This window comes from Passer montanus, unplaced genomic scaffold, assembly GCF_014805655.1.
Source record: "Passer montanus isolate IOZ18808 unplaced genomic scaffold, ASM1480565v1 scaffold22, whole genome shotgun sequence".
NCBI lineage: Eukaryota > Metazoa > Chordata > Aves > Passeriformes > Passeridae > Passer > Passer montanus.
This window is the reverse complement of record NW_024366815.1, coordinates 11,045,607-11,060,968: the sequence shown is the minus strand read 5'-3', so window position 1 is coordinate 11,060,968 and position 15,362 is coordinate 11,045,607. Positions and strand designations below refer to the sequence as shown.

The following is a 15,362-nucleotide window of genomic DNA, read 5'->3' as shown; positions in this document are numbered from 1 at the left end:
GAGTTTTTTTGATCCTAAATTCAAAAGTTTAAAAAAAAAAATTGTATTTAGGATCAAAATTCTCTAGTGATTAAAAGTTAACAATTATGATAATATTTTTTTTGATAGATTATCCACAGTTTCTCCAAAATTTGATTTATAATCTTCCCTGAGAAAGTGGCTTAACTTGTTGTTAGTACTGTATTGAATTATACAGTGATGAGAAGGCATTAGATCCTTCAGTCTGAATTCCTGTATATCATAGCATGTTAAATTTAACTCTTTTAACCTTGTATTGGTTCAAATTAGTTCAATTTGATTGAAGAATACCAGGAAAGTACTTCTTCAAACCTTAAAGGAACTGGTAGTCTGATTGTAATAGTCAGTCATACTTTCTGTTAAACAGTTAGAGGTTTTTGAAAAACAAAACAAAACAAAACAAAACACAAAAACAAAACAAACAAAAAAAAACCACAGACAAAAAAAAATTTGGCTTCCGTTCCTTACCACTTGTAGTGTTTATATCTATGTAACCCACTTTTGGTACTGTTCAGCTGTGTACAGTTCAGGCTCATAACCAATTGTTTTTATTTAAGGTGGTGGTAGACAGTGATTGTTTCTTTCTGGAGGGCATAAACAATGGAGAAATTAATGTTCTATGATTGTTTCTCCCTAGCCATGATTCAGAGAACAGCCTTGTATTACTTTTGGTACTTCTGTGAATTAGATAAAATTCAAGGTTGGCCCTTTAGACCTCAGAATAATTTCTCTAGAAAGCTGAATTTTGATGTTTAGCATACAGAATGTTTGCTTTCGTACCATTATATATTTCACACCAAAGATGCTTAAGATTTCTGATAAGAAAAAAGTCACAAACAATAACTTCTTTTACCAGGGGTGAGAATTGAGTGTGTATCCCCTAAACTGTCAAAGTTCGACTTTTTCTCTTGGTGAAGAGAGGAATTCTGCAGGCCTGATCATGCTTTTATCTCAGACAAGCTGAATGATGTAAGATCCAATCACATTTTCTATTCCCCAGCCAGCTGAGCTAGGTGGCTTTCTGCTCTATGCTTTTATATTTGGATTCATTCTAAAATATCTAGCTTGTCCTATGCATGCTGTAAAGCATACTTAGTTAAACTGGTAAGGAATTCCAGATTCCACTGGAAGAGGTGGTATCGGTAAAAGAAAGGTATTTTACCATTCATTGTTGCAGTTTTGCGGAGGAGTTGGCTGAGATTTTGAAAGTGAAAAACGGAGTGAGAAAGAATAAATAGAATAAAAATGGGTAAACAAAGGAAATGTCAAAATATGAGGATTAGGCTTAGGACAGAAAGCTGCCCATAAAACTTGGAGATATAAAATAATTTACTAATGACAGACAGCCATTGAGGGCTGTATGAAAGGAGCTGGTCAATAAGATTAGTGGCTAAAATAGTTTCTGAAAAGTCAGAATTGTCTTGACTTGTAGATGATGTAATTGCTTTAAATTTGACAATTTGACAAAAAATGTGAGAAATAATAAGAATATATAGTCCAACTGACTGAATTGTCTTCAAATTAAGAACACCAATGCTTTCAAGCATGCATTTAGTTCTAAATTAGATCATACAGCTAAAGTGTGCCTGCAATTCTAGCACTTTTCAAAGTCTGTCTTCAGCCTGTATGCAAAATGAAAAATACTATAAATACCCCTCCTATATGAAAAGAATGGTCTTCAGTGCTGGAGTAAATCTTCTAACCTGGTGGTACTTTCAGGAAGTGCTTGTCTGTACCCCATTCTTGAGTGACCATTGAATTTATGTTTGAGCAGGGCATTGGATTTGCATAGCCAGGTTTTAGTAGCAGGCAGGCTACAAGGATGTTTTTGGTGGGAAGCTGCCAGAAGCTTCCTCCCCGTGCCACAAAGACAATGCCAAGACGCTCAAGGATGGAGTGACAATGGTAGGACAGTGGGCCCATCAGTGACAGAGGTAGGGCATCTGGGATAACACATTTTAGAAAGGGGTAGAAAAATTGCTATACAACAACAGCAGAAAAGATGAGAGAATACGTGCGGTAAACAGCTCTGCAGACACCAAGCTCAGTGAGAAGGCACCAGAGCTGAGATTCCCCTGCTGCCCCTGGTGCCGACCGTGGTGAGGCCCTGCAGCTCATGGAGGAGCACAGGGAAGCAGAGATCTACCTGCAGCCCATGGAGAACACCATACTGGGGCAGGTGGATGCCTGAAGGGAAGCTTTGATGCTGTGGGAGGAGCAGGGTCCTGGTAGGACTTGTGATCCTGTGGAGAGAGGAGCCCATGCTAGAGCAGGTTAGCTGGTAGGACCTGTGACCCCATGAGGGACTCACACAGGAGCTGGCTCTGCCTGAAGGAGAGGACCCACACAGGAGCAGTTCATGAAGGTCTGCAGCCTATGGGAAGGCCTCATGCTGAAGAATTTAGTGGAGAACTGTCTGCAGTGGTTGGGTGGGACTCCATGCTGGAGAAGGGAACAGTGTGAAGCAAAAGGAGCAGCACTTGTACAGTCATGTGTAATGACTGTAACCCCCATTCTCCATTCAGTAAAGTAAAGTTGGGCCTCAGAAGAAGGAATGCCTGCTTTTATAATGTTGCAGGTTTTAAAAGGTTTTCTTTGGGACTTCAGTTTTAGTGACATGCGTATAAAATAAAATGTCATAAACAAATGGCAAAACCCCCCAATTATGTGATATGTTTATGTTTAAAATATGAAAAAACATCTTTCTCTACATATCTGAAATACTATTCAAAGTTCAGAATTTGCAATGCTAAAAGAATTTTTCTAACATCAAAGCATTTTATCAAGGAAACCAAACATTGTAGCACTTCACAGGTCTTAACAAAAGTGCAAGAAGAATAAATGGGGATGAAGTGGAAGGTTATCATAACCTTCAGGGCATCTTGAATTTCCAAAGGACATCTGAGCTCAGAAGTTTGCTTCCTGATCGGAGCCAATACTTTCCACTTTGACCTACAATCTGAAGACCTGATGCATTTGCACTATTGGCTATGTGTAGCATACAAGCCTTACTTGATGTTACTATTGTGCCATGAAGGCTATAGAGACAATATAATCCAGGAGAAGTTTGTGCTCTACCTTTTTGTAACAGTCCCACAGAAATCTGTTAAAATCTGTTAATTCCCCATAAGAAAGTTCAGGTTTCTGAATAAATTGCATTGGTTTTTAGTAATTTAGAAACTGTTGTTTCTAAATTACTAAAAAAATACTAAATTATGCTCATTTTATATCAATTGTTTTTGGTGGGGTGTTTGGTCATCATCCATAACTGAGAGAAGAAGGAAGTAAATAGGAAAAATTAGGCTAGAAGTGTGCTAAAACTATGTTGCATTTCATGGCAGATATGTTTTTTACAAAGCTCCTATTATTGAATTACTTTGTTTCCTAAGTTTTCAGGGAGCTAGTATGTTTCACCCAAGTTTAAAATTTTGCATTACTTCAAAATAAAGCATTTATGTGGTTTGGAGGGATACTCCAAACCACAGAATGATGTCCAAATGCAGGAAGTCAGTAGTTAAGGATAAAATCCATGTTAAGACATAGAAATAGAAAGTGAAGTAACTAATTAACCTTGATTTCTCCCTTCAGGAATGCGCAATGTTATGTAGTTTCAATACATGCTATCAATATTTGGAATCCTAAAATTAAATAAATTGATTTTTCAAGACAATACTTTTTGATTTTTTCCCCCTTGATTTGTAATGTCATTTAACATGCTGTTATGTAGATACAACCAATACTTTTGTAACATTGGCTAAAGTTATACGGAGGGCTACATGAAAAGGGGAGAATTCTCTTTAAAGAGACAATGTGGGGGAAATATTTACAAGAGTAAAGAAAAAGTGCTTACTTTTGTTACTGAGAAAGCATAAAATCTGATGATTGTAATGTCTCTAACATTTATCATAACCTCATAAAAACTGACAGATATTTCACTTCTAGTAGACACAAGAATAATTAATAAATTACCATGTATGTTCACATAGAAATTGTGCTTTGTTCCAAGTAGCTCACAGCTCTGATATTGTAGGGGAAAAAAAATCTACTATTCTTTAATGGTAGTTTATGTTCAAATTCACCCCCTTTTTGCTGAACAAAATAATGTTGAAACATGGTAGTTTTCCTTTTCTTCCCTTTTGTATTTTCTACTAAGAAAAGGTGTATTTAAAGCCATGCCTGTATTTACAGATGTAGGTAAGCTAACAGTTCTGATTTTTCAATGTAGGCCCTAAATAGATGTTCTAAGGTATATGAAATATATATATAGATTTAAATTGCACTTTTTAAACCATTATGAGAATAAGTACAATGCAGTGAAAAATTGCTTAATACAAATAGTATGAAAATTTTTGTCTCTAGTATAATAAATTCAGTTTCTCCAAGCAAATTATGATTCATTATTTAGGTCTTTTGTCAAATACAAGAATACTTGTACCAGCATGCCCACACTGTGGCAGAGATGTACTTTCAGAAACCTTTAAAGTACACCGATACTCTTTATGACCCCTCCCTACCCTTTATGTCAATCTCCATAAATGGTAGATCAGTGTGAGACACTGGAGAAAATACTTGCAATGAGCTAGGGTCAAGATACTCACTTGAAAATAGCCTCTTTCACTCTTAGCATATGTGTTCATCTCCTAGTACAGATAATTAGTATCATTAAACCTCTTAACGTGTAAGTTGCTTTTCTTTCTCTTAGGAAAATAGGGTGCCAATTCTTTATCATAAGGACATTTACTTTTTGGAGCTGTAAATCAGCTTCAGGTAATGGATAAGAAGATCCAGTGCTTGACTCTACAGTATTTCTCTTGCTTGTGTTCCTGTAACTTTTTTTCCTTACCTGACTCACAGTTCTGTCTCTGGCACTCTTCTTCCTAATGCTGCTAAGTGGCAGAGCAACATAAAGACACTGCTTAAAAAAAATGAGTCAAATTCATGTAACTCATGAATCGATAAGAAACAAAAAAGCCTAACATTTTCTATTGTATTTAGAGAAATGAAACAATTTGTGCTTTTGTGAATCCTCTGAACCCCAAGAAAGCTAGGAAATTGTTTGATATGAAGGTAATTAGTACTTCAGATGGATAACAGAGATAATTAGTTGAGAAATAGAATTTCACCTGAGTATCACTTTCAAGGTAACTTCAGAGCTAATAAAGTACATGGAATACAAAATAAATCTCAGTGAAGAGTATGGAGATGCATTCAGATTGGTGTGGATCTGTTGATCTGGATCTGAAGTGTCTGGGTAATACATAAGGACAGAAGCGTGCTCTCTGTCTCACAAAAATGACTGCTGTAATTTCATATGTATCAGCAATAAGTGTCTTGGCAGCCATAACCAACATTGTTTAGAACTACCAAACATATCAGTAACCAAATGAAACTGTAGGGACCTACCTGCAGCGCTGTTTTTTTTTGCAAGATAAAGGAAGGGTAGACAAGAACTTTATATTCACATCCTTCGCTCTGTGTATCCTCCAAGGTCTCTGCTTATCTATTGCCCTTTTATTCAACACAGCTGACACTAGTCATCTTCCCTGTGATTTTTGGGGTTGGATCGTAAGTTGGATGCATATTACAAATAATTTCCTCAGATAATTTCTTCAGATATAATGAAAAACAGATTGCTAAAGGAAAAAAAAATATTCAGTTACAGATGTTAGTAAGTGAAACAAGGCAGTGAGGACTACTAGGATGAGCTGCTGTAGAATTTTTTAAGGGACATACAAACTAGAGATAATTTGCAGAAGGGTTTCAGTTATAATTTTAAAGTTCTTAAGTGTTCCTATTTTGCACAATTCTTTAATGTAAAGTAAGTGCTATCTTGGGAAATGAGGAGCCATAATGCATGAAAATGCAAGAGCTTCTGGGTTAGACATCCTTCTTTGAGATGGCAGGTGGAAAGATAACTTCATAGAATAACTTCTGCGTCAGCTGAGGAGATTTTGGTCTCTGCTCACCCATCTGGCTGTTGTAAAATTATACTGGTAGTTTTAGACAGGCTTTTTAAAGCGATGAAAGGAAGAAGTCTGTGTATGTTTGGTGAGCTTGAAAAAGGTAGGCAAATTATAACAGTGGCTCCACAAAGAATATTTTATGTTCCTTACTTTCTTCCCTACCTTTCCATGCCAATCCAATGGCAAGCATGCTTTTGTAAAGTCTTAGTTTAAATGTAATGACCAGCTTGTTCTGATTGAAATAAAACTGGTAATTTGGTCAGAAATGTCTTTCCATCTGCAATCCTGCCCACAGGAGGGCAAGTTACTGGACTGTAATGGCATGCTGCCACTACCATCTTTGGAAATGATGACAGTACTTGTAAAACCCTTCTGCAAACATCAGAAAAAAATACCTGCACCTCATGATCACATTCCTCTTAAATTCAGAAGCGAGGACAAGTAGAAAAGCCTTATTGGAAAGGGATAGATGATTTAGGAGAATGACTATTTATAAAGTATACCACTGGATCCTGGAAAGGCATTGACTGAGTTCCCATGTGCATCAGAAATTATGGCTTCCATTCACAGACATGCATTTATCAGGCATATCACTGCCACTTGCACCAACATTGTCTCTTTCACAAAGAGAGCAGGTAGAAGGAAGGTTAATAAACTATGAAGTTTGTTCTTTTATTCACACACCCAAAAGATAAAAATTTCATTTCCCAGAGAACTGAAGTCTGTAAGTTTTTTAACAAATTAAATACCCTAACTAGAGATAAGCTGAATACAAAAATCATCCAACTCATTTCTATAAAGGAGTAATTTATAGAGATTATTAAAAATAAGATTTTCTGTTTTCAGAAATGGTAAGAGACATTTGAAAAAGGAATGTTTCTGTTTGAAGTATCCCAAATTCTAGAAAATAATTGCCACTGAAAATAGGTAAATAAAGCACATTTTTAATTGTAAAAATCTGCTTCTGTTTGTTGCAAAGGACACCTAAATTCTTTCCTCTCCTAATATGAATAAGTATTGATAAAACCATAAGAATTAACACTGGTCTGAACGTTTCATTGCATTACATACATTCCTCAGATGAATTGATTAAAGCTGTATTTTTTATAAACAAGTGACATCCTTTATTTGATTATATATATAATAGTCTAAGGTGTCAGTTAGACCTTTGCAGTGTATAATAAAATATATGGCTTCTGCATTTGTGAGATACCACAAACTGAGCCAGACACATGGAGGCATTGCTGCAGAATATGTATTCCATAGGGACACCTATGATAGGCAAGGCAGCCATGTTTTTTTGTGTATGAAGTCCTTCCTCATCCTGTAGGAATCATGCATCATTCACTGATGTTCTTTTTTTTGGAACGAATGGTTGCTAACACCTTTCACTTGTAGGTTGTTATGATCATCTGAAGAGGTGAAATAATACTCAGTGTATTGAAATTCAGGGTGACATTAAACTCTTGGGGCATTATACCAAATTCTGGAGCAATATGTTCAGACTAATATAACACAACTGCACGGATTTCAGTGAAGAAAGTGGCATGACCTGGTATGAAGAGCTATTGTCAGCTGATAAAAGATCAGTTTCTTTTCTACTACTTTTTGTATGTTCTTGCATCAGTCCTAAATGTTACAGAAAATCAAAACTGAGTGCCTCAATACATTTGTTTTCCTGAATGAGGAGTAAGAAATTAGAGAGTCAGTCCATTTAGCACATCAAAGACAGACTTCTCTGTATGATTCTGGGAGTTCAGAATCTCAGTTTTGGCATTGTTTAATTACTTCTCTGTCTCATTATCATATTACTTCTCTATCTCATTATCTTAAATGTCTTATTATTAGCTTCTGGGTCTCTCACTATCTGCCCTTCTGATTTTGTAAGCCTTTGAGAAAGAGTAAATTTGACCAAAACTTAATATTTAAAAAAATAAGAATTGAGGGAACAAACTTTTGTCCCCAAGTTATTGAATGGAAATTAATCAAGGACTAAGAACACGGAGTTTTGTAATAATAACGATTATTTTCTATTAATAAGAATAAGGATTCTTTAGGATATTTTTTACTAGGGTCATATCATCTTTCTTGAAAGTTAATTTCTTTCCTGAAAATCTCTTTTGGCCATGTTCCATCCAGAGGTTTCTTATTTTATTTTCTGCTGATTTTTAATTGTCTTTGTTTTGACATTCTTGACAAAGCAAATCTCTAACAGGAGGGCTCCAAGTGCCTCTGTGAGTAGATACAGAGAGGGAGTGTGCATACAGGATGGTCCTAGGAATTGCAAAACCCATGTTCTACTTAAATTATCATTGGTTGCACTGTGCATACATATAGTGTATTTTTACAGCAACAGTACCTATTCTTAATCCTTTTACTAATCCAAGAGTCTGCACTGTAATAAATATTTCATATCCAGGTGCCATTATAAATAAAGGCTTGAGTGCTCTGTATTTGTCTTGCAAGAATACTGTTATGTTTTCTTTAAAAGCTTTAGAAAACAAATGAAATGCTGCCAAAAATCCATAGCAGGGAAGACGGTTATGTTATTTTGCTGTATTATGAGATCTGAATAAATTGAACAGAACTTAACTTACTCTCTGCTTAGGAGTTCTCCTGCACTGTGTTCTTTCAGGTCCAATGTGATTGCTGTAAAGGTGGCATTATGTTTAAAGTGGTATATGGTGCTGTAGAAAAGTAATGGCTGTTTCTCTCCTACTTTTTTGAGCAGTTTTGGTATGAATCATGATGGAATTGGAAATTCCTGTGGGACCAAAGGTCATGAAGCAGCAAAGCTAATGGCAGCTCATATTACAGCAAACACCAATCCTTTCTCCTGGTCAGCTTGCAGTCGGGATTACATCACCAGCTTTTTAGAGTAAGTAATCTCTCAAGAAAAATGAGTTTTCAAAAAATTGACACCTTTTGGGATCAGTTGTAGAGATACACTGACCTGTTCTGATAGTTTACATTTTTATAATGAATAGACAGAAATATAGCGAGTAATTTAAAACTCTTTCTTTCTGTAGAGCATTATTTCAATGTAATGGCAAAAGTTTCTTTTGCTCCATTCACCACCTTAACAGTTCTGTACTGTTTTTAATCTACTCAAAAGAGTCTGAAGTTCGGATCATACCTTATTACTTCAATAATCTGAGAATGAGAAGTAAAAAGAGGGCAGGATTTGTCTGTGGATCATGTTTTGTTAGCATGCATAATGTAAGAGAATCTAATGAAGGAGAGATGGCTATAGCCCTGTTCCTTTTGCATTTAATTCTTCAGATATTTTTCGTGCAGTCTTGTGGGTTTTTACCTATCAATGTTCTTTGGTACCATTGGTGAGAATATAAATATTACAGAAGAGGATGGCATAGATCTTTATATTAATACCTTAAAATTCTGATAACCTCTACTTCTGTCGTGATTTTTATCCAGAAGTAGTTTGCTACCTGAAATTTCACTATGAAAAAATCCAAACGGTCAAAATATGTTATTCACAGAAAAGTGTCATTATATACATTTATATATATTGATGATTCATAATGAAGCCTAGTGTTTTAAATTTTGAAGACAAGTGCATATAACCATGAATTCACTGAGAACAGATTCTTAACAGATTTAGATGCTGAACAATGGTTTTTATTGGAGCCAAATAACAATTAGTTGGCAGGTTGAGTGTCATTAGTGCAATCACGAGCATAAGAAATACAAGTTGTTCAGTAATTCAGACACTTACTGTGTTTTAAGAGAGGGACTTAAACCAGTCAATTGTCTAACCGTGAGGCTACTAAGAACAAAATTAGCATCTCTTTTTCTTTTAGGGATCTGACTTCAGAATAAGATGCTGTCTTCTGTATCATTTCTGAAAGGTCTCAACTAGACTAAAACCCTTCGGTTTGTTCAAATGTAGCTTCCCCACATGATATAGAGAATCACTGACTTGGGCTGTCAGGGTGCCTGAACTTCTGTGGAGTCAGTGGACAGAGACAGACATTTAAGTGTTGGTGCTCTTCAGAGGAAGAAAACTTCTCATCAGTTAGTGTAATAGGTTTAAGGCATTTTGTATTACACCTCTGAACTGCGCATCCACGCAGTTTTATATACTGGTGTATTTAAGATGAATGTCTAAACTAAAGCACTAAATGAGTAAATCATCCTTACCATATGTGTGGTACACCTTTCTCACAATATAATTTCATTTGCTAAGAGGATATATATATTTATATGTATTTATTTAACACTAGCATTATTTTTAAAATATATATGTATATTTTTGTTTTATAATTACCAATAACTGAATGTTGTTCCCATTAGTAGTCTTTCTAGTATGTCATTGCAACCTGGTTTTAATTGTGAAAAAGAATATGGTTTTCATATATCTTCAAAGATTGTTTCACACCTTTTAGTTCTGATTGTAAGCTTACTGTTCAGGTATTTCTTTGTAGAGCTTGTTCTTGTTGCACTTCTGTTCTCTTTCTCGTTTACTTCTATTTGTCACTCTTCTCTAAAAAACTAAATTTTGATCCCATAATTGTCCAGTCAATAAGTTGTCTGTTGATAAGGACATAATTCAACATAAAGTGAAGAAGTTATTTCTTATTTATGGATTTAGGGAAAGGAACATGATGAAAGTCTGTGGTGTGTGTTATTCTGCAAATATAATTGAGCTGAACATTTGTTCATAATGCTCCTGTACATTTTCAAATTTTAGCCTGATGCATGCAGTGGTCTTTTGAATTTTTACTGCCAGTTAAAACCATTTTTATGTTGAACATTTTTACACTGTTTTTTAAAATTGATTTAGTTTATTATTTACTGTTAGCACCTCCATTTCTTTTCCATTCCATAAGTTTGATTTGAATTTAAGTTTAATATTGAAGTCTGTGGGATAGCAGTGAAATTGTAGTTATATTTCTATAAAGGCAGAAGTACTTTGTTGAATCTGTTTTCATGGTTTAATATCCTCAGGTTTTTTGGGATACTTCTCTATCATTGCCAGTGTTTGCAACTCTACTCAAATTACTACCAAAAATGGATTTCACAATAAAAAATCATTAGTAATAGAAGATACTCTAGTGATATTTGAACTAGAAAAAACCAACAATCTATGCATAGCAGATTCAATTATAAATTATTTTTCATAATACTTCAGCTGTATTTTTGTAACCTGAATAGAGATGTTATTTTTTTTCAAAGCGACCTTGGACATATATTGTGTTACACATCACAATTTTTGTAGATTTTCCTATTGTATAGAATACAGTGTTAAATACTGTACTAAGAGTCAAATATAAATTTTCTTTCATATACTAATCCTGAAATCTGTTTTCAAAAATGTCAGATTTCTCAAACATGATCTGTTTATCATAAATCATAAGAATCAAGGCTTCTTATTGTCTGTGGTTCTAATATCCTGTAAATGAACTGATAGATTTTTTCTTAAAATAGTCAATTTATTATTTCATAAGGTAGATAGTCTGTAAAACTGTACTTTGTTTCTCTAGTTTCTAGTTTCCTCCTCAGCTTTTATGCAATCTCAATGACAACAGGCAGCTGTTAGAGTAAAACAAATACCTGCAAGACAACTGTCAGAACCCAAAATCACTTTTTACCCATTCACACCTCTCCTTAAGACAGAGCAGCTCTGAGAGTAGCTGTATTTCAGTTGCAGGTAGTAAACACCAAGAATCAAAACAACAATAGAAAGTTTATGTGGCAACATATCTGTGATTACTTTTAGAAGAGTAGAAGAGTGTGCATCCTCACAGGAAAAATGAATTTTTTTTCCCTAATATTTCTTGATGACTTAGCAACAGGTGAGAAAAATGCTGATATAGAGCTTTAGAGGCCAAGAGGTTTGGAATTCATTTAGCTGTGTGTAACAAGACAGGTAGGACTTGAGGGTATTAAATGCAGATACCCAGGCAGAGACCAGGTCTGTGAGAACTTTTAAATGTATATCTTTGGACCTTTGCTCGTGTTTGGGCCATGCTGTCATGGTACCATGTTAATGCAACTGGAATGAATTTTGATAGAATTTCATTACACATTCACAGTATTTTATGGTAAGGAGGGCTTATGTGGATTTACTAGTTTACCAGCTCAGGTCACCACTTGCTACAGCAGTTTTACACTGCGGAGTAACCATGAAGTATGGTCTGGAGGGTATCAGTCAGGCAGTAGTTGGGAAAGCAGATTATTTTCCAGGAGTGCTGGAAAGAGGATGAATATGGCTCAAAAGTTGACAATAGGACAAAGTAAAGTTGTGTAATGCTAATAGGTCTACCAAAACTCGCAGCAAGGATGATCAACCAGTACAAATACTGGAATAGCCAAAGGAAATTTTTTTTTCTGGATAAAACATTCCTTGAAGCACATAAGAGCTGTTGTCTGCCAAGGTTAAATGGCTGTTGTCTATCAAGCTTTTAGGTAGAAAGAAAGATTGACATGATTCAGTTTATCAACTGAATTGTTCATAAGTGCTTTGCAATGGCTTTAATTTCACTAACATTATATGGAACTAATTACAGCAATACTGACTGAGATTTGAAGGCTTGGAGGGCAGTCTCAGGGGGCAGAGATTTTTGTGAGATGAGTAGAAACTTGTAATATCTGTTCATAGGATAAAAGAACCAAGCCTAAAATTTTAGTGACCGAAAAAGAGTTAGTTTGAATTTAATTCCTTGCAACATGTGTGTGTGTGTGTGTGTGTGTGTATAACTTCTACATTTTGTTATAAAATCTGTGTGATTTCTGGAATCATAGTTTATTTTTCTTGTCAGTAACAGGAAAAGAGTTAAGAGAAGCAAGATGGCCAGTTCTGTCTTTCAAAGGCAGGATTGTCTTTTGAAGATGGAGGAGAACCAAGACTCTTAAATTATTTCATTAAGATCTATCACAGGAAATTCTTGGAGACATTCGATGATTGCCATACAGCAGGATTTAGATCTTAGACTACAACTTTCTAACTCTGGAAGGGAGCCAAAACTATCTTGGTCCAAGCAAGGCCATGCAGACAATATAGGGAAAAAAATAATTCCGTGTTCTGGTCCTGATATCATCTGCCCAAGAATCTTAAATGTGCAAGTGGATATGCAAGGTAAATATAGGCTATGTCTACATATGCCTCATATATTATCAATGGCACACTGGCCAGTTCCCTCATACTCCAGAAATGTAAAGTAACTTCTGAAAAAAAGTACAAACCAAGACTAGTTTTGAAAGATAAGATCACATCAATCATATCAAAATTTAATATCTCTTTCTACAAATCAATGGAGAAAATTTGTATTCAGTATTATGCATTGACCTACACTTTGGATTATAATTTGCTTCTTTTCTTTAAATTATACAAAGATTTAAATTATTTTTTGCTAGCAATAATTATATAAAAACCATGTGCCCTCATTTGCTATAGATTTCTGAAACATTGAAAATCTTATGTTTTACTTAAAAGGCTATTAAGTTGAAAAAAAGACCTAAGAGTTTCTATAATTATGGGACAGCAATATGGCGTTGAGTTTTGACTTTGCAAGTATTACTCTTTGTCTGCCTTTTGATTTATTTAAATATAAGGACATTGTAAAGGACAGAATCAGCATCAGATTTCCATTAAGTTATTGGTAGAATATCTGATGAAATAAATGATTGGTCCAGTATTTTATATGTTAGTATCTCCTGAACTCTTAAAACTGGATTTTGTTAGGGGGATGGTTTTGATAGAAGAACCAATAGATTTCTCTTTGTGTAGCTGCTGGATATTCCAATGAATAAAATAACACTTTGGAACACAGGAAAGCATGGGGGATAGTAAGCATTAACAAAACAGCAAATTACCATGTCCAAGCAAAAGGAACTTTGAGTATGATGAAAAGATTGTGCAAAATTGCAAAGTCTTTCGTAGGAAATAGATGCTAAGACAGAGCCAACCTTGGCGTAAAAGAATGGAAAGAAGTAGATTTTATCAGAAGAGTGAGTGGTAAATCTGAATTTCCCTAACATTCAAGAAAGTTTTTATTTTGTAATTGCATTTGGCTTCATTTAATCTAAAGCACAACAAATCCAAATCTCAGTTCTGTTACTTATGTCCATATTCTACAAATATTTATGCTTAGATCTGTAGACTACTGAGCGATGTGCAGAGTTTACCCATTAATATCAAGTAAAGCAGCTTTTGTAATCTGTACAGAACTATAACCTGTTGCTTTTAAAAATCAGTTTATGCTTATAAATATGAAGTAAGGATTCTGTTAGGAGTCAGATGTATTGACATGTAAATAGTTAATGGTATGTATATGTAAAAATGCTCTGTGTTTTTTGCTAATAATTTTTACTATTGCTTTTTTCATATTTTATATCTAATTTGGTATCAGAATCAAATAAAATGTTATGTATACTATCAATATATTTATGTATATGATTGTTTAGCTATAACAGATATTCACATATATTTATACTACATTTAATTTGTGATCATTAAGTATGAAATATTAAATTTTAGTCCACATAATTATTATGAATGAAGCCATTGTGTAACATTCAAAACCAATTTTCAGAGCCAGTGTTTGGGATATTTTCTTCAGCCATTGAAGGAGTTGGGATTATACTGTGTAAGTAGGGATATTTGGGAATAGGTATGTAATAGGAACATAAAGCCTGAGAGAGCTACATTCATGGTTTTTCCTTTTTCTCTTTATTGGTCTTCAATACAACTGTGGTATCAGTGCTGAGGTGGTGATCCTGAGTTTTGTGTTGTTCAGTCTGTAAAGATTTAGAAACATTTAATTCCAGGTTGGTATTAATTTGGTTGAGCAGTTAGCAGTCATAGCAGCCTGAAATCTTAAACTTTCCTAGAATGTTCTAATATCCTTGTTATACTTTCAAACACAAGAATACTTTGCTGTCGTCTTATATTAAAATACAAAAAAAAAAAGAGTTTAAATTGTAGAGTGTTTTTAAATGATCTCTGGAGACACGACACTGGAATACTGGGTTGAAATGACATCAATCTTAGCTATTCCATAATTGAAACAAGTCCCAGTATGTCCCATAAAACTTCACAAAATTAACCTAAAGTTAGGAAAATGAGAAAAACTGTGAGTACTATTAGTACCTTGTAGAGTAATAGAATGTAATGGTCAGTTCGAGATCATCTTATTTCTGTTGCAGACCTTAAAGATTTATCCACCCCATGTTCAAAAATGCAAATATTCTGGAGGGATATCCTGTAGAGTTTTTGACTTGGTGTATATACTACCTATATAAGATAAATCACAAAGCACAAAAGCAATTGAGTAGCAATTTTCTAAAATTGTGGATATGAAGGTATTTGTGGCATTCTTTCCTACCCTTTTTTACATCTACACTTCGATATGCCTGACT

The 15,362-nt window shown here is 34.6% G+C and overlaps 1 protein-coding gene across 3 annotated transcripts in view; it reads left to right on the top strand.

The window, feature by feature from the left end:
- The window catches only part of ADAMTS6 (ADAM metallopeptidase with thrombospondin type 1 motif 6), a 145,124-nt gene that overhangs the window by 66,282 nt on the left and 63,480 nt on the right, over positions 1–15,362 (top strand). For all 3 annotated transcript variants that reach the window (XM_039710000.1, XM_039709998.1, XM_039709999.1), the window contains exon 10: positions 8,713–8,859. In XM_039710000.1, the coding sequence (XP_039565934.1) occupies positions 8,713–8,859 (147 nt within the window). The remainder of the gene's footprint in view (positions 1–8,712; positions 8,860–15,362) is intronic.